This window comes from Micromesistius poutassou, assembly GCF_964030765.1.
Source record: "Micromesistius poutassou genome assembly, chromosome: 21".
NCBI classification, from domain to species: Eukaryota; Metazoa; Chordata; class Actinopteri; order Gadiformes; family Gadidae; genus Micromesistius; species Micromesistius poutassou.
The window spans coordinates 12129895-12150075 of NC_140291.1; the positions used below are offsets into that span (position 1 = coordinate 12129895).

Here is a 20181-nt window from a genome sequence, read left to right on the forward strand (position 1 = left end):
GACATGCAAAGACAGAGAGGGAGAGATAGAGAGACAGGCAGAGACAGAGAGGGAGAGAGAGCGAGAGAGACAGACCGCAAGGGAGAGAGAGAAACAGACAGATAGGGAGGGAGCCAGACGGAGACATAGAGGGCGAGACAGAGAGAGATTACAATCAGCATTGTTATAACGACCCTGTATCTCTCCCCCCCACCTCCAACGCATAATAGCAGGGGGGATCCTGAATATTAACAACCTAATAACTTACTAGCTAATTTAGATTGTATTTATGTAGTACAATGTATTTATATCTGACCAAGTACTTGGGGGGTGGGGGGTGGGAGGCTCCCATTGTCCTTTAGGCATCCTTCAGCCAGAAGATGTCCAAGAATTCCTACCTGCTCATTAATGGACTAAAACTCACTTGAAGTGGTCTTGGATCACAGTGATGACTCAACAGTAACAGTTACTGAAAAGCTTTCTGCAAGCTTTATCTCCCCTTTTTCCAGAATGTAGGAACCCTGATGGAGTATCATTACAAATCTTTATCTTTGGGAGCCTTGGAGGGCTTAAAACAGACAGAACTGTGACCCCCAACCCCCTTTTAAGATTACGTTAACATTCACTGTCATATGAACAATTTAGACAATTTAACAATTTAATTATTCGTATGACAGTGAATGTTAACGGCAACATCACAGCCATCTTGTTGCAAAAAACACAACAAATGATAAATGATATGATGATGATATTCGTCCACCATTTGTATTTCATGCATGGTTAGTGCTGTCATCATTTACACCTTAAGGGGGCCACAGCCTCAGGGGCCCCTTGTTGAAGAACAGAAAACATCTGGTTCTCTTGCATAACCTAGCCGACAGCCAATAGAGAACAACCAGAGTAGAATTCCTTCTCAACTCCCCAGTCGCCAAAATTTCACAAAGTTTCAGAACAAAATGTCAGAAGGTGTAAGCCAACTTGATATATGTAAGCGTTATGGAGAGAAGTAGTTGTTTGTACAGGGCAGTGTTGTGTGTGGAGCGTGTAGAAGGTTTCCTAAGCGGGAGAGCGAAGGAGAGAGGCCTGTGGGCTTCTTGTTCTCTCATGGCCACCAGACCAATTAGGAAAAACAATTTAAATCTCCAATTTCCAATGCCAATTTCCCTTTGAAAGAAGTAATTTGTGGTTAAGTAAGAGAATTCAGAACACATTTGTTGAAAGTTCTGTGTGTGTGCAAGTGCTTCAATAATATTGTCCCAAACAGCTTCCCGCATAGTTGTGTGCACAACAAGTTTTTTGGACTGTTGCTGTGTTCATTTCTCTCTACCCCTCTCTCTCTCTATCTCTCTCTCTCTCTCTCTATCCTTTAAAATGGTGAGGATGTAACAGACCTTTGAACTGTGTGTACACAATATTTTTGAATACGGTGGCTGTCTCGCTCTTTCTCTCCTTCTTATTTAATATTGTGAAGAAAAAACAGATGTTTTGAACTGTGTGTACACAACCTTTTTAAATACTGTTCCTGTGTTGATTTCTCTCTCTCTCTCTCTCTCTCTCTCTCTCTCTCTCTCTCTCTCTCTCTCTCTCTCTCTCTCTCTCTCTCTCTCTCTCTCTCTTGCTGGCCACCGTAATTTGATACCTTGATACCTTGAATACCATATATACGGAATATGGAGTCGCGATGACTGTTGTTTCCGGTCTTAACTGTATATAACAACTTAACGATAAAATCACGGTATCTTGTACTTCTGGTAACGCAAGAATCGGTCCAGTCTTGATTTAAAACAGTTCAAACTATCACTCATAAATTATAATCATCATACTCATAAGTCATAATTTACGTGTGTGCAAGTTTTTATGTGCATGCAATTTTTGCCTGTGTTCACAAAGCTTGTGAACACGCTAGCAAGTGTTTTCTGTGCATTGATACTGGCCTAAAAAGCCCCCCATACCTTTGAACTGTGTACCCAAATTTTATATTTTGAGGCTGTTGGTGTGTTGATATCTCTCTCTCTCTCTCTCTCTCTCTCTCTCTCTCTCTCTCTCTCTCTCTCTCTCTCTGGGAATCACTCAGTCTCATTAAAAAACCGTCAACTCACTGTATGCCAAAGATAGTAGCCTTTAATTCATCAATCGTGCCTCTCCTCTTACACACACACACACACACTGATAAACACAGATTTAACTCCCTTCCGTAAGTCTCCCCCGACATCTCAGAGGTAGGAAATAGAAAGGCTCCACGGTGTCAGGGGAAAGCCAATCAGCCCCTGACCCGGGAGCCAGACAGGACAGCAGCTAATGGCTAGCGGCTAACAGCTAACAGCTAAAAATAGAGATGGCCATCTTTGTTTTGGGGCACTTCTTCTTCAAACTCCCAGAGCTGTTTTAATTGGACTCCCAGGGAGGTACTTCACGTGGGCGTGGAGGGACAGGGTGTATTGAGGTATCACTTAACTGTCGGCACACACAATACCGCACCTGTAGCCTGGATTATTAAGGTTGACCCCTGACGTCCTCCCTAAGCCCCTTCCGTTTCCATGGAGAGGAGGAGGAGATGGGAACGGCAGGCTTGTTCGTTGGGAAGGTGACGTCATCCCGGAGCCCTGGATGTGTTCATACAGATGTTTTCACCCTGTTGGTCCTGGAGTGAATCTGAATTCATGGTTGCAGTGCGCACAAACTGAAACTGTATTTGTATACTGAATTATTTGAATACAAATAAATCGTTGTGTGGACACATTTGGCAGGCAAGCCCCACTTTTTTAAATGCTTAAGATGTCGGTTTAGTGTGTTTATAATTGCTGCTAACCATTGTTTGCTTATTGCTTAGTGACATATTGGTGGGGCACATGCTCATTATGACACTCCTTTGTATATGTCCGCATTTAAACCAATCAATGACCATTTCCATTGTTCTTGTCTTAACTAACAGGATATTTTAGGGGCCAGGGGCTCAAAGGTACTGTATCATCCCCAATGTCTGCAGCCTTCCAGAACGGATCCTTGAGCAAGATGTCGCGACCCCCCCACTTACTTAGATATGTGTCTCAATTCACAGAAGGATAAAATCAGGATAAAAGTGATACATATAATAGCAATCCTAAATAATGTACTTCCCTCCCATGAGACTCCCTCTCACTTTCTCTTTGTCTCAGACAGGGAGGATATACCCAATATAAAATGATCAGTGTTGAGGATTTGCAGGGGTTAAGTACGCTTAGAGCAAGGCTTTTAATGTTGTGACGTCACAGTAATTAGTGGCCACTTTGATCCTGTCAAGCCCCCTAAGCCACCGTTCTGCCTGACGGCGCTCGCTGCCGGCTGTCTTCCTGACTCGTTCTGGGACCGCGGATGAGGATGCAACCTGGCGCCAACTGAACCTGCTGCTCAGCCCCGCATCCCGCAGCCAGCCCATAGCGGTCTCCCGCTGTGACTGGTTTCTACCAAACTGCTTCCCGTGCTGGCTGTTGATTTTCTTTGGCTGCAGGTGATGCTTTTGTAAAAAAAAAAAAGACACCATAAAAAACAAGGACAAAGGGGGAGGTTTAAAACCGACGATATCAAGATGGCAGACAAGGAAAGTGTGGAGAAGTACTTGGAAAACAATCCCCAGTTTGCCAAAGAGTACTTTGACAGGAAGGTGAATGCCGAAGCACTGACAGCGGCCTTCGGCTCCAAAGTAGACGCCAAGGATGCCAACTCGTTCAAGGACATCACGGCCATCCAGGAGTCAGTGGTCATCTTCGAGCTGGTGCAGGAGATGCAGAAAGTGGGTAACATGGAGCAGTCCATGCACAAGGTCCTGCAGAGAGTGTGCTCCATCATCCAAGCGGACAGGGTCAGCTTTTTCTTTTGTCGCTCACGAAACGGAATACCTGAGCTCACGACTTGCCTCTTTGACATCACGCCGACATCTCCGTTCGAGACCAACTTGGTGCACCCCCGGAGTGAGATTGTTTTCCCCACAGATATCGGAATGGTGGGACACACGGCGCACACCAAAAAGCCGCACAATGTACCGGACGTCACGAAGGTAGGCCTGATGCTTGTGGTGCACCAAGAGAAAATGTGCTCCCTGAGCCAACTTGAACTGTGTTTAAGTTGGCACTGTTGAGTGTGTTTGCATCTATTCATAATTCATTTGAAAGATTTATAAAAAAAAATGAAAGTTCACTTTAAAGTGAAATGTGTGTATATTTGTGTTTGTTGGAAATGTGGCATTGAGGGTTGAAATTCTACATAGAAATCAATTCCACCGCCGTTGGCATCAATTACGTACTTTTATTGTCTTACTGTATAGAAGTATACATGGTATGTATACAAGGTCTATCCCATCATTTCAAATATACTAAATCTTGGATTAGTAAAAAACGTTTCAGGTGACAAGGCCTATGCATTATATAAGCTAAATGAATTTGTAAGACCTAATACATTTAGATTCTGCCTCTCAAGTCAAAGAGAAAAGCGTTTCTGGCTCTCTCAAGATAATACATTTATGTGCATTAATATTTGAAAAAAAAAAATACATTTTATTAATATTACATTTTTCATTTATTATTATAGATACAATGGCACCAATATTTCTCACAAGGACATCCATGTTGTCTGCTGTCATTTGCACCAACTTACTTAGCAATACATTGCTATTATTATTGATACACTTCTTTACTTCACTTCTCTCATTTGGTTCAACATGAAAACAGAGAATTAGGAATTAACATCCTCTTGTCATTACCTTACTCTCACCCCTCTTCACCTACCATGGTCCAGAATTCCAAATTCAGCGACTTTGTGGACAGACAGACAGGCTATAAAACCAAGAACATGCTCACGTACCCCCTGATGGCTGAGAAGGAAATTCTGGGGATTGTCATTGCGCTCAACAAAATCGGTGCGGACGCCTTCACCAACGAGGATGAGAAGGTAAACCAACCCCCCCCCCCCCACACACACACACACACACAACACACACACACACACACACACACCACACCACCCCTAGCTCAGGTGGACGTTATGGTGTTTAATCTGAAACACTGTTAATCCACAGATCGGAGACGGACAGGAAGAAACTATTAGAGGAGATCACTGGAGTCTTAGACTTGCTAAGCTGGGATCTCCGATGCCGTTCCACAAAAAGAATCCCATTCAATGGAACTTTTTCCACTCAAAAGGATTCTAGAATCCAAATAATCTAGAATCTTTGAAAACTATGACAACTTTCCCATTCTCATTAGCATTTAGAATGTATTCAGTGGTTTCCTTTAAGATTATAGGTTTCTCCACCCAACTAACCAATATTCTTGTTTGGGGAATAGGTTCTATGGCCACTGAGACATGTTTTTTGGCTTTGGGATGAAATTATAGTCATGGATGGAGCAATCTCTTTGAGGAAACAGTGGGATCCTGTAAAAGTGTATAGTCTATAAATGTTCCCAGAATAATAATAGAAGTGGCACTTTTCAAGGCACTCGAGTGAGGGCGTAGAATGCCATGGGGATCTTTAGTGACCACAGATGGAAGGACCTTGGTTTAATCCGAGAGACTTGCAAAGGACAGTCCCTGTCTGTCCTGGGGCCATTGGTGATATAACAGAGGCTAGAGGGATGAGCGCAGCGATGATTAGCTTCCTGAGAAAACAGCAGTGTGAGAGGGTAGCTGGCAATGTACCAGCTTCATCATCACCACCACCATCATCAACAACATCATGACTGCTACTCATTACCTAAACTAAACTCACTTTACTAAACTCTGTACTGTAGGAAAATAGGGCGGCACGGTGACACAGTGGTTAGCACTTCTGCACCACAGTAAGGCAGTACTGGGTTTCCTCCGGGTTCTCTGGTTCGCTCCCACAACACAAAAAACATGCTAGTTAACACTCCATAACCAAAGCAGAGGCACGCTCTCTGGAGTTGGTTCCCCCGGGGCGGGACCCTGTGGCAGCCCACTGCTCTTAGCTCCTAGCTAGGAATGGTTATTTCCTCCATTTTTACCCAGCTGTGTGGTTTCACAAGGCACGAGACAGGTGTGAGACATGCAAAATGAAGATGATAAAACATGAAGGCATGATGTTGTTTAATCCAAACACTGCACAAATTTGCGTGAATTTATCGTATTGCTTTTGAGTCAAAACTTCTGTGAAACCCGTCAGCCATTTTGACAACCAGCATCAATTCTCCAACGTGAATCACCTTATATTTTGGTGTGGCCAACGATCTTGCTATGCATGACAAGTCTCAACCCCTAAGGGGGGGTTAAGGGGTCCAGCCTTTAAGTGCTGAACATTGGCCCTTTGAAAGGGAGTCAAGGTCACTGTGCGTTTGTATTTGTTCTGAAGGAGCTTCTCTCCTCTTGTAGTTCTTCCACAGGTACATGAACTTCGCTCAGGTCATCGCGCTGCAGGAACACACAGCCTACATGTTCAACGTGGAGTCCAGGAGGAGTCAGGTACATTCCCAAACACACAAACACATATCAACACACACACACACACATGCTTCAATAAGCCCTAATTTAAATGCAAGTTATCAATTCATTATTTCTTGAAGTTCAGTATTTGTGACCATCAGTTCATAAACATGGTGGCGTTGTTTGATTGAATATAACTATAAAACTATGCATTAAATTGTCAGATCAGTATAGATTCTTTGGGTGATCGTTTCATTCGTTTAATTTCCCCAAATTCCTACAATGGCCACAATTCCCACTCTTTGTGATTCCCGGGCTAGGTGCTACTGTGGTCGGCCAGCAAGGTGTTTGAAGAGTTGACGGACATCGAGAGACAGTTCCACAAAGCCCTGTACACTGTACGAACATACCTCAACTGCGAGCGCTACACTGTGGGACTCCTGGACATGACCAAGGAGAAGGTTGGTGGACATGAAACTGAAACAAAATCTGATTGGATGACTGTTGAATGTTGTTGAAGTTATTTTGTTCATATTCAGCAAATAAAATGTGTTCTTGTTGGTGTTTTTCCTGCCTTTAGGAATTCTACGATGAATGGCCGGTGAAACTGGGAGACGTGGAGCCATACAAAGGGCCGAAGACACCCGACGGCAGGGTACATGTCCAAACCTCTCACACCTACCAGGCGTTCAGCCATCTTGAATTCACCTTCACTGGCAAACTGGCTCTTTCTTACTTACAACAATGTTGATATTTTAATTAAATAAAGAGGATTAAAAAGTATTGTTCCCTGAAAGGATGTAGTTAAATATATTTCACGGGTCACCTTTTGTTTTTACAGGAAATTATCTTTTACAAAATCATTGACTATTTGCTGGAGGCCAAAGAAGAAATTAAAGTCATACCGTGAGTATAATGGGACCTATATATAAAGGTTAGGTTTTAACAGTTGAGAAACTTGAAATAACTGGATTTTGGTCTATGCATGGCAAAGTCTACTGTTTGAATAATCAAAGTAAACATGAATTATCATAAAACATTGTGGACGAAGACATGGTAAATAAATATATGATAATAATATAATAACTCTCTCCTCCTCTCCAGGGCTCCCCCAGCAGATCACTGGGGGCTGGTCAGCGGTCTGCCCACCTACGTAGCCGAGAACGGATTTGTATGTTTGAACTCCCTTCTGTCATTTTCATGATCAAAATGGCTATTCTGCATCAATGATTGTATGAAATATAAAATATTTTATCATATCATAATTTGATATATAGTATCATAATAACACTGCATTGTTGTAACACATATATAGTCACCTCTCAAACATAACTTGTATGTAGAATTAACATGTAGTGTATATATCATGGAATGAGATCTCTTATTCTGGGCTCATGTGATATAATTCTGCTTCCTGTGATCTCATTCAATTTCCTGTAGATCTGCAACATGATGAATGTAGCAGCAGATGAATATTTCACCTTCCAGGTAAGTTTTACAAATATTTTGGCTGTTATATTCAATCAATTATGTCACACACACACACACACACACACACACACACACACACACACACACACACACACACACACACACACACACACACACACATACACACACACCAGTAGCAATTTCTCTAAGACTGCAAGGGAAGCTCAGCTTCCCCTAAAAATTAAAAAAATTAAATGGTCAAATATATACTGTTTTGTTAACATTTTATTGACTAAAAATTTGTTAAAACACGCCCAATGAGAACGAGGGAGGAGCTGAGTCTGACCGACTCAGTGACTGAGAACCATGATTTTCACGGCTACTGGAAATGCGAACGAACGAACGACTCTTCTTGCCGAACTGACCGACGCAAACTGATTCATTCAAATGAATCATGAAATCCACCACTACATAGAACAGCTTTTTTTAGTGCGTTGAAAGTTGACAGTCATTGGATAATGCTGCGATTATGTCCCTCCCACGGACGCTCAGCGTCTCTGGGGGTGAATGGAGGAGTGGGCTGGCCTGGACGCTGGGCTTCTGCGTGATGATTGGAGGGTCTGCGAAAGACTGAGTTGCCATTTGATTGACAGCTATTTTGAACTATAAAACATCGCCGGAGCTCTCTTCAGTCCTCAGTCCCATCGCAGATTTTGCAAGCGAGTCGGAAGACAAACTGCAACCTATTTCTTGATATTTGCTTGGCGAAATTGCTAGACAATTTTCATCGTACATTTCATACACTTTTTTACTTTTTTTTTTACACACAATTCCTTGCTTCAGTTTAACATAATACCCACATTTCTTTGTTCAAGTTTAATATTGTTTTGGTAGTTCATCACTTTGATTCAGGGAGCCTGAGGTCTGAACTTCAAGTCCTGTATTCAGATCAGGACTTGCAGGGTGACAGGGGAAAGCTGTGTGATTTCTTGGTGTTCCTTAAAGACATGGAGTTGGACAGTGCAATGCCTCAGCTTTACAAACTGTTCTCATTAGTGGCAACAATTGGAGCTACATCTGCAGGTGTAGAAAGGAGCTTCTCCTGTTTGAAGCGGCTCAAGTCCTACACCCATAACACAATGGGCCAAGGCCGTTTAAGCAGCCTAGCTCTGCTGGCCATTGAGAGGACACTGGTCAAGTCACTGGAAAAGACAGCTAGTTGGTATGATAGAGCATTTCCTTGAAAAGGAACAGAGGGAGGGTCATTTACATGTACATAAATTGACAATTTATATGATGTAGGCTGAAAATGAGCTTCCCCTCTTTGAAAGATGAGCAGCCGCCACTGACACACACACACAGACAAACCCCCCCATACACACATACACACACACACACACACACACACACACACACACACAAAACCCACAGACACACAAGCCCCTACACACACACAAAACACACAAACCCACAGCACACCATATAACGGTAGCGGTAATATAATGCATTGTTTGGCTGTGTGTGTGTTCCAGAAAGGGCCAGTGGACGACTCCGGCTTTACCATCAAGAATGTCCTGTCTCTGCCCATCGTCAACAAGAAGGAAGAGATCGTGGGCATCGCCACCTTCTTCAACAGGAAAGACGGCAAGCCCTTCGACGAATACGATGAGCAGATCACAGAAGTGAGCTCCCCCTTTCACCATTTTGACTTCCGTTAAAATCACGAAGAGGTGTGCTGAGTCCTGACCGCTATTGACTATTCTTTAGTGGGATGTGCATTCTTTCATTGGGACGTTTATATTTTTGGGTAGATTTTGATTGGGTTAAAAAGATGATTATGGTAGTAGAGGAACGTGAAAAAAGTAAGAAGTTGGGGTGGCAATCATTTTTAGCCCCTAAAAACTGGGTCCAGGCCCCCCGCTGCTCTTTCGCCTCTATTGTGCTCCGCTGTGTTCTGGTCAGTGCTATACCAACCGCCCTCCCGTGTCCCAGGCTCTCACCCAGTTCCTGGGCTGGTCCGTGTTGGTGTGTGACACTTACGACCGTCTGAACCGCATGGAGTGGAGGAAGGACATCGCCCAGGAGATGCTCATGTGCCAGACCCAGTGCACGCCCGCTGAGCTACAGACCATCCTGGTGGGCACAGTACCTAGACAGTAGACCCCTGCATACAGGGGGTGCAACTGCTGGCTAGGAGGTTCCCCTTGTCTCCTCGTCGCCTCATCTCCTCTCCTCTTCTCAGCTCTCTTTCCTCCCTCTCAGTCTCTCAGCTTTACTGTCTCCAATGTCATGTCCTCTCTTTCCTCCTTTTCTGTAATGTCTCCTAGGTTACCACCTCTCCTCCTCTCATCTCCTCTGCCCATTCCTTTCCTCTCGCTCTCTCTCTCTCTCTCTCTCTCTCTCTCTCTCTCTCTCGACTCTTCCCTGCTGTCTCCTAGTTTACCACAGTGTTTATTGTTTGGCTCTATTTGAACTTCACATGACAGAAACTCAATCATTGTTGAAGACACCTGCTAGAAAAAAATGCTAATTTACTCTAAGGACACAACCATGACCCATTCTCCCCCCACACACACACACACACTTGTTAGTATTATAAAGCAATAGGTTTTCTATACTCTTGAAGTTCAGCATGAATGAATAAACAACTGTTTCATCTTTTTATCTCCACCAGAACACCAAGGAGAAGTTTGATGCCCTGCCTGAGGACTGCGACCAGAAGGAGATGTACAAACTCTTGGTACGTTGGAGAACCAGAAACCATCCACACACAGGTGTATCTCATCTTGTTAACCATGGGCACTGGCGTCCCTGCAGCGCAGCCCAAGGATTCCCTGCATGAGATACACTTCGAATCAGCCCTGCTAGTGCGCCTGACAAAGGATTAGCGTGCTAGTTGGTAGAGCTAACCGGAACCTCAGCTCATATTCTGCTGCGTTCTGTCACTGTGTTTACAGAGAGCGACGTGCCCGGTGGCGACCGACGTCCACGGGGAATCCCTGCTTCTCTTCGGCTTCAGTGACTTCCCCTCCTCCGAGACTGACCTCATCAAGGCCGGCATCCGCATCTTCTTTGAGCTCAACGTGGTGGAGAAGTTCAAGGTCCCCGCAGAGGTGAGGAGAGGAGGAGGAAGAGGAGGAGGTCAGACAGTTGGACTGAGAGAGTAAGATGGACTGACGGACGGACAGGCCGACAGATGGACTTTTTGTCAGTGCGATTTATAGATGGCTGGACAGTCAGACAGTCAATCTATCAAAAAGAACAGTACAGTCAGTCACTCAAGGCTGTATCCTTTCTTACTTTCTTTTGGGATTTAGACATCCTCGGTAACTCCAGTCTCTCTTCTCTATCCCCCTTCGTCTCGCTTCATCCCAACACATCTCGCCCTTCCCCTCTCAGACCCTGACCAAGTGGATGTACACCGTCCGGAAGGGCTACCGTGACATCACCTACCACAACTGGAGGCACGGGTTCAACGTGGGCCACACCATGTTCTGTCTGCTGCAGGTACGACCCAGCGTTCCTTTATACTTCAAACTGTGTGCAAGGTATTCAACCACACTAGTCTGCCCGAAATACACCGCTGACTGTGATTGGTCAACAAAACCACATAATGATGTCTCACCGTGACTCGTGTCATGACACAAAGAGCCCACACATTGCAGTGACTATATTGTGACTTTACAGCGGTTGCAAAAATGGCAATTTCGTTTTCAGTATAATTAAGTATAGTCTGATGGTCATCGCAAGAAAACAAAACGTGTTTCTTTCTATCGCTATCTCACTCTCTCTCTCTATGTCTGTCTCCCTCCCCAGACGGGTAAGCTTCGGAAGTACTACTCTGATCTGGATGCCTTCGCCATGGTGGCAGCCGCGTTCTGCCATGATATCGACCATCGAGGAACCAACAACCTCTACCAGACCAAGCAAGTTCCCTCCTGTGCATCACTCCTACACTTGAACACAGGATAGTCAGGTCTCATCTTTAAAGTATGTCAGGGGCAGAACAGTGTAAGTGAATGTAGACAAACTAAGAGTCATCACGTATAAGTGATGCATATTCATCGACTATATGAAAATAATAATTGTCTTATTGATTTTATAATGAAACATCAGGTCATCAGGCAAATACTATTGCATATAAGGACAAGTGTGTAAAGGGCTTTAAAGGGCTAACCAATACTCTTGGACAGTGTAGTGATGAGGGTGTTCGACTCCCATGTCAAGGGTTCTGGGTTCGATCTCCTCATGCCCGTAACCTAACCTTTAGACATCCTAGAACAACATGTCGTAATTCACTGTCTATCCCCTACCTTCTCCTTAATGACCTGTCTCTGTGTTCACTGTCTAACCCCTACCTTCTCCTTAATGACCTGTCTCTGTGTTCACTGTCTAACCCCTACCTTCTCCTTAATGACCTGTCTCTATTCACTGTCTACCCCCCACCTGCTCTGGAATTTGCCTGTCTCACTGTCTAACCCCTACATGCTCCTTAATGGCCTGTCTCTGTATTCACTGTCTCACCCAAATAGATATAGAGATTACTTATTTGACAAATGGCAACAGATTAAATTATCACAAATCCAGTGGAGTGCTCAGTTTTCTCAGATGCTGATGCATTCTGAGCAGACAAAGGTGTTTCTGTGTGAACACAGCTACGGACCTTGGTTTGAACATATTTACTAACGGATATTTGGAGATGCATCGGCAAACAACCTTGATCAAGTGAAATTCTAACTTGACAGAATCTATTTGAGGCTATTCTATTATTTATTATTTCTATTTGGGGCTCCGGCGGGAGACAACCCAGGGCAACAATCGCGGGCAACAATCCCTTTCTCCTCCATTTCGTGTTTTTTTCCCGACGCAGTCGTTTGAGATTCATAATATCATCCGGAGGCGCAAACAGCTTTTGACCATGATAATATATATTATATTATATAGATATCTAAATATAATATGATATTATTTAGATATAGAGCTCCAGGACTCCCGCCGGAGCACCCGGAGTGTTCAGTGTTCCACTGTAAACACTAGCGCATGGTACCACCTTGACCCGCCTCTAAAAACAACACGTTTGTGGAGAGCTCATTGTGGGACTGGCTCGTAGTGGTAACTCTGCACCAAGGCTGAATTTCTTGAACGTCTTCAAATACTGTATTAGGGGCCCACTAACACCTATATATAAGCATCCATAAAGTAGCATGCCATGGGATCTTTAATGGCTAATCACACTCACACCTGGTGGCGTGGCGCAGGGGTGATATTTGTACGTCCTGTCCCAGGACGTACAAAAACTTGGAGCATTTTTTGGATGAGGGTCAGTGGGTTTGTTTTTCCTCTAACCCTCTCCTAACCCCACCTGTAGGAGTGGATCCCCTCTGGCCAAACTCCACGGCTCCTCCATCATGGAGAGACACCATCTGGAGTTCAGCAAGACCATCATGGCCGAAGAGGTACAGGCTTAATTGTAGTTGTACATTGTAGATTTATGTAGATTGTGTGTGTGCGCACACACACACACACACACACACACACACACACACACACGCGTACACACGTACACACGTACATACACACACACACACACACACACACACACACACACACAAACACGGAAACTCTTCGTGAATATTCCTCCACACACACGCAAACACATAGTTCTATGAACAGACAAGCACACACAGGCATGTACTCATAACAACCTTTTTTAGGAATTTTTCCTTTTACAAAGGAGCAGTTACCATTTTATTCATGCCTTATTTTAATTCATCATTCTTCTTGGTTGTTTCTATTTCTTGACCTATTCTTATCGTAGCACTTTGTGAACATTGTATTGTTGTATTATCACTGTGTTATTGTGTGTTTAATGTGAAGCACATTGATCCATATATTGTTTTTATGAAATACGCAAAGAAAAATTGTTGAATTGAATGTTGTTGTGTTTCTCTTCCAGAGCCTCAACATCTTCTGCAACCTCCAGAAGCGACAGTTCGAGACGGTACAGCACCTGTTTGACGTCTGCATCATCGCCACCGATCTGGCGCTATACTTCAAGTAGGTACCTCACTTCCTGTGTCCTCCACCAATGGGGTTCCAGTGGTCCACTAATGCTGGCAGGTTATTGGAAGTTCAGGTCTGGTGGATCGCCGTTTAGTCACTCGCGGTGCTTTCACACCTGAGCTGTTTGATCAGTTTAATAGAACCCTGGAGAACTTCCCCCAATAGTACGGTTAGTTTGGGTTGGTGTGAACGCTCATTCGAAACTCTGCTGCAGACCAAACTCTGGTGCACCTCAAAACGGGGGTCTCGGTTTGATAAACAGTTTATTCCAAATACCATAAAACAATGCATTGTGGGTTTTATTTACACTTTTGCTGCAAACTGCTTAAAATGAGTTGCGGATTGTCGTGGTGCAATTAGGAGGGGAGAGCTCCCATCAAATCCTTGGTCCTTGGTTTTAATTTGTCAGTGGCCGTATGGTGAATGGGTTACATTTAATTATTAGGAAGGCAAAATTAAAAAACAAAAGACTGAACAAAGTGGTTGTTGCCGCTCCATTATTATTTTACGCAACAAGGAAGCGTTGTGAGTCTCCCTTGGACTTTCTGTCCAAAGCACCTCCCTTGACCACGAGGCGTGGCCTCCCCCTCTCTCCCTCCCTCTCCCTCTGTGTGTGTGTCTCTCTCACTCCCTCTTTCCCGACCCCTCTCTCACCCACTCTCCCTCCCTCTACTACTTGTTACTGTCTCTCTCTTACTGTGTGTGTGTGTGTGTCTCTCTCTCTCTCTCTCTCTCTCTCTCTCTCTCTCTCTCTCTCCATCTTGTGAATTGTTTCATGCTACTATGGATATTTGATTGCTCCACCATGAGGGGACTGATTGTATTATGTGTATGTAGGAAGCGAACCATGTTCCAGAACATCGTGAACGCCACAGAGCCCATGGAGGACGAGAAGGATGCCATAGCATACATCTCCAACAACTCCACCCGCAAGGAAATCATCATGTGTGTAGAAATACACCCGTGAACATCACATAAATATCTCATATATAACATAAAAGCTTCTTAAATTAAACCTAAAAACATTTACGGCTCACAGATTTTATCCATGAGTTTGATATTACCTTTGATAAGTATATCAGTAGATAAATATTTTCATGTTTTATGTTCATTTTTATGTTTTCCTTACTGAAAAACCTGTGTACAAATGCACGTGTTGGATTGTACATTTCTTCCACCTCTCTCTTTGACTGCATTTGTTCTCTCTCTCTCGCTCTCTCGCTCTCTCGCTCTCTCGCTCTCTCTGTGTCTCGATCGCTGTCGTCAGGGCTATGATGATGACTGGCTGTGATTTGTCGGCTATCTGCAAGCCTTGGGAGGTTCAAAGCAAGGTATGTGCCCTTAGAAAGTACCCCCCCTGAAATGTGTACGATGCAGAATAGGTCGTATTCAGGTGATAATCTTTCTCTGTCTCTCTCTCTCTCTGTCTCTCTGTCTCTCTCCCCAGGTGGCTCTTATGGTGGCCGCTGAATTCTGGGAACAGGGAGACTTGGAGAGAAATGTCCTCGACCAGCAGCCTATTGTATGTATATTTCGTCTCTTCTCAATTCTCTCCTCTCCTCTTCTCACTCCTATCTTCTCCTCTTCTCTTCTCCTCTGCTCCCCTGTCTTCCCTCCTGCCATCCTACTCTCCTCTCTCCTCTCCAGATAAAATACAACACTCCACATCACACTCACTCACATGTTTCCTCTCTCTCACACAGCCCATGATGGACAGAAATTGTGCAGAGCAGCTACCCAAGATGCAGTGCGGCTTCATCGACTTTGTGTGCTCGTTTGTGTATAAGGTAACGACACGGGAGATTTCTCTGCATTTTTGTCTCTTTTGTCACCACATATCTTGTGATCTTTATGAGAACCCCGGTTTTGTGTTAGAAGCAGTAAGACGCGATGCCCCCTCCAATGTAAAGGGATAAATTATGGTATCTAATGCTGAAATAGCATGCTGAAGAAATCCATACATAGACAACACACATCTTGAGCAATATTCTTAACGAATCAGATGGAGAATATACAGGATTCCGAAAAATCTGCCAAGATTTTTTTCCGTATTTGTGGACATGAACAACTACGGTCTATGTTGTCCAGTTCCTCAGGTTTGAAAAACAGGATGTACTGAACATGTTGACCTTTCAAAAGAATGTTAGCTCAATAAACATCCATAGCCCAACACTTTACACTCATAACCACCACATACACACAGGCACACAAAACCAAACCACAACTTATGCACATACACAAAAAATAACACATTCACAACCCCCAAACACCAACAGACATGCACAACTGGCACAAACAGAAAGCCACACACACACAACCACCACTTATATACATGTTTGCACATGCACAGACACCAACAGACACACAACCACCACACACCCTAAGACACACACAACCCAAATAAATAATAAATAAAGATATTATTATGCTCACTCACTTGCGCACACACACACACACACACACACGCACACACGCACACACTCGTCCACACCCATTCTGAACCGCTCTGCTTCCTCCTGCGTTGTGATTGGCCAGGAGTTCTCCAGGTTCCACAAGGAGATCACGCCAATGTTCGACGGGCTGAAGAACAACCGGGCGCACTGGTCAGAGCAGGCCGAGGTGTACAACGCCAAGATGAAGCTCATCGAAGACGAGAAGAAGAAGCTGGAGGACGCAGCCGGCGGGAAAGGTGAAGAGACCCAGAGTACAACAGGAGAGGGGGTGGACGGACGGATGGATAGATGGACGGTTGGATGTATGATGGATTGGTGGATGGATAGATGGACGGTTGGATGTATGATGGATTGGTGGATGGATAGATGGACGGTTGGATGCATGATGGATTGGTGGATGGATAGATGGACGGTTGGATGTATGATGGATTGGTGGATGAATAGATGGACGGTTGGATGTATGATGGATTGGTGGATGGATAGATGGACGGTTGGATGTATGATGGATTGGTGGATGGATAGATGAATGCATGGAGGGGTGGATATTTGATGGATAGAGGGAATGATGGATGAAGAACGGATGAATGCTCATGGAGCAATGGATGATTTTGGAATGATGAAAGAAGGGTTTTGAGTATTATGATGGATGATACTGAGTCAATAGATATAACTGTTCATGTGGACTGTCATAAAGAAATAAAATCAAATCTTTCTTTCTTTCCTTCCTTCCTTCTTTCTATCTTCCATCTCTCAGATGACGGTGGCAAGTCCAAGACGTGTACCATCTGCTAAAGCATCTCGTCTTGTCTGCACCCTGGCTGGTCTGAAAGTCCACACCAGCGTGTAGTAGTCCATTCTGGACCACCGCTCTCTAGACTAGTTGGATCTAGGCTAGATTAGGCAGCTGGGCCCTTTAGACCCACTGACTCCAGCCTGGGATCAGAGGGTCTCGGGTCTCTTGTTGATGTTAGTCTAGCGTTGGATCCAGGGTTGGTTCTGATATTCTGGGTGGTCTGGATCAAGGAAGCTTGTCGATGGGTTTCGGAGTAGCGGTAAGGAGGAGTGGGGTCTTTGAGGAGGTTTTCAGACTTTCATTAAGACACACCCATTTATTTGGGGGTTTTTGTTTTTGTTTTTTGAACACACACTTGAACCTCTTGAGGTGAGTGGGTACCTGGCAATTTTTTTTTTCAAATCGACCACATTTGTGAGAAGTTATGTATTCGCTATATATATATGACCGCTATCAAGGGGGATTTACAGTCCCACCACCAAATCTGACTGAAACGCAAATTACACAATTGCAAATGCAAGAGTAGTTACAAACTAGATGTTAGAAATTCCCAGAATAGGTTGGATGGTTTTCCCGCTACCAATGGTTAGCCTCTTCTGACATGCTTGGTGGTGACGATGGTGAACATTGGTGAAGTTGGACGGGGGTACCATACACCTACTGGGGGATTAACACTCCTAGTTAAGAAATTCTGTATGGTTTTTAAACTCGACTTCAGAAGAACAATAACGGTTTGATATTCATGGGATTGTAGATTTAGAAAAAGAAGAAGAAGCGGACTAGGAAGGGGCTGGAATGCCAGAAAATGCAAGCTAGCTAGCGGCTATAAAGGGTAATGTATAGTTCCGATGGGGGGTACGTTTTAATATGCAGATATATCTATTTTTTTGAATATTTGTCTGAGGAAATGTTTTGTACTTTGTCTGTTTTTGAATGGGGAGCCAGTAGGGCTTGACAGTTGATCCAAATCGGTAGTGAGATTCAGGTCAGGTCAATACACATTTATTTGTAAGGTTCTTGCTAACCTTTTATATTCTGCTATATTGTAAAGCAGATAATGAGACAGGACTACAAAAACTTGCAATATACATATATAACATTTATATGCACTGTTAGTCTAAACTTCAACTCTGTAATTGTTACTTAAGATGTACTTAAATGTATATGATGAACTTCCAAATACTGTAGTGAAAAAAAGAGAGAAAATACTTTGCGATTGTTAAATATCCATTGTAGGCACACATACGAACACAAGTAATTAAATGTGGACAAAAAGATGTGGTCTAAAATTGAACTTTACGTGTCCAAAGCTAACAGGTCTAGCACCCAACAGGAGAGCTGTGTAGTTCAAGAAGATACGATTAGCTTTGAAGATCCACCCCAGCTTTAGGCTTTAAATACCCTGCCTGTAGAGAAGATAAGGGCTGACCTAACCCCAGCCTTATCATGTCTGTGCATAGCAGTGGCTCCTGTGCTTGTTCCTCCAGTGCTAACGCAGAGCAAAGTTCATGACCTAATTACGCAATCACACAGGCTGTTTGTTTGCAATCTGATGAACCATGAACCCGTTGCGACGGTAAAGAGAATGTAAATGTAAAACAAAAAAAACGCACAACAAATGTGGGTCTAGAGTACTGAAGGATGAATTGCGACTTTTACGCGACTTTGACCCCCCCTAAGAGTTATGCAACATGTCTGCCGCTATAATCCACGGGACATCGATCAGGGCCTAATCCTATCACCGTGGCTTTGAGGCTATCTTGTGTATCTAGTCGAGCTTGTGTTCGTGTTCTGGATGCAAGTGAGCCAAACTGCTAAAGGCTTTGTCTTTATAATTCGTTAGGGAGTATATTGATTTTAAATGGCACGGTTTAAAAGTGCCCTAGGACAAGCTATATACATACACCTGTCTGTTGTCACGGAATTACATTTTCCACTCAAACTTCAGATGAAGCAATTCTGGTTAGTTATGAATGTAAATAAACATCTGATCAGGGGAGAACGAGTTTGAATTCATACACGGCGTGAAGAGAGGGCCGCTATCTCCACATCGCTGACCGCTGCTGTACATTAATGTATGTTTCATCAGATGTAACCTGTATATACAAAATAAAAGGAAAGGAAACGTACGATGGTGTGCATTGCGTGTGTGTTGAGTCATCAGCCAGGCCGTGATCTTAAGGGGCCCTAAGCAGGATCAGCCGTGTGGGAAAGCCGATTGGCTCCAGATCGCCGGCCTCAATACTGCGTCGTAAAGCCCGACCAAACCAAGCCCCATCAAAGGGATGGCTTCACACTCTGGTGGCTGTACAAAACCTTGATGTAATTGGCACAAATAGAGGGGAAGGTGATGTTATCTACCTGCTTCTATGGATCTATGGATGGCACCAATTGCAGCCATTGAGAAAGGGCGATCATACTTGTGTCAAATATGCCTTCGTATTGACGAAAAACACATGTGTTTGGTTCGCCTTTGTTACCTTATGACCCTGGTTTAGATGTTGTTATGGTGTTTTATACTGGCTTGGATTTTTTTTGTGTTATGGTACTTAAACGCCAGCATATGCAGAAATACATACTTAAACAGACCGCTATTTATTTATTTACAATTACTTCTCAAATAACTCCTCCTACTGTCATTGACCATGGATACATGAGTGACCATGATGATGGAAAACAAGTCAGGACCAAACTACTGTCTGAATGGGTTCTGTTCAATACCCCCTCAGGGGTAAGGTCACAGAGATGGAAGCACAGGTTCTCCCTCAGAAGAAGAAAGTAAGGTGGAGAAACAGAATCGAGGCCAGGAGGAGGACGAAGATAAAGCAATTTCCTTAATTTAAGCTCACAGGGAGGTTAATAACCGCACGGTGTCAGGCCAGGATCCCGATCTGTCCTTGTCCAGGAGCACCCCTGATCTCTCTGGCCGTTCTCGTGACCACAACACACCCATATCTCTACTAAAACGGTGCCTGATAATCATCCATAATTTCTATTTCGTCCCTTCTCCCTGAGCCGAAAATAAATATATTTGATATTACTATGTTCAGT

At 43.9% G+C, this 20181-nt stretch overlaps 1 protein-coding gene across 1 annotated transcript; it reads left to right on the forward strand.

The window, feature by feature from the left end:
- Positions 1 to 3544: 3544 nt before the first annotated feature.
- On the forward strand, positions 3545 to 17129 carry pde6c (phosphodiesterase 6C, cGMP-specific, cone, alpha prime; the record flags this gene model as incomplete). Its single annotated transcript, XM_084485607.1, has 22 exons — positions 3545 to 4012; positions 4750 to 4902; positions 6340 to 6429; positions 6711 to 6851; positions 6971 to 7045; positions 7232 to 7296; positions 7495 to 7561; positions 7831 to 7878; positions 9354 to 9503; positions 9814 to 9957; positions 10496 to 10561; positions 10779 to 10934; positions 11221 to 11328; positions 11638 to 11747; positions 13190 to 13277; positions 13778 to 13878; positions 14722 to 14829; positions 15152 to 15215; positions 15332 to 15406; positions 15588 to 15671; positions 16420 to 16573; positions 17092 to 17129. The coding sequence occupies 22 exons, from the start codon at positions 3545 to 3547 to the stop codon at positions 17127 to 17129; spliced, it is 2553 nt and encodes an 850-aa protein (XP_084341733.1).
- Between the last annotated feature and the right edge of the window lie 3052 nt (positions 17130 to 20181).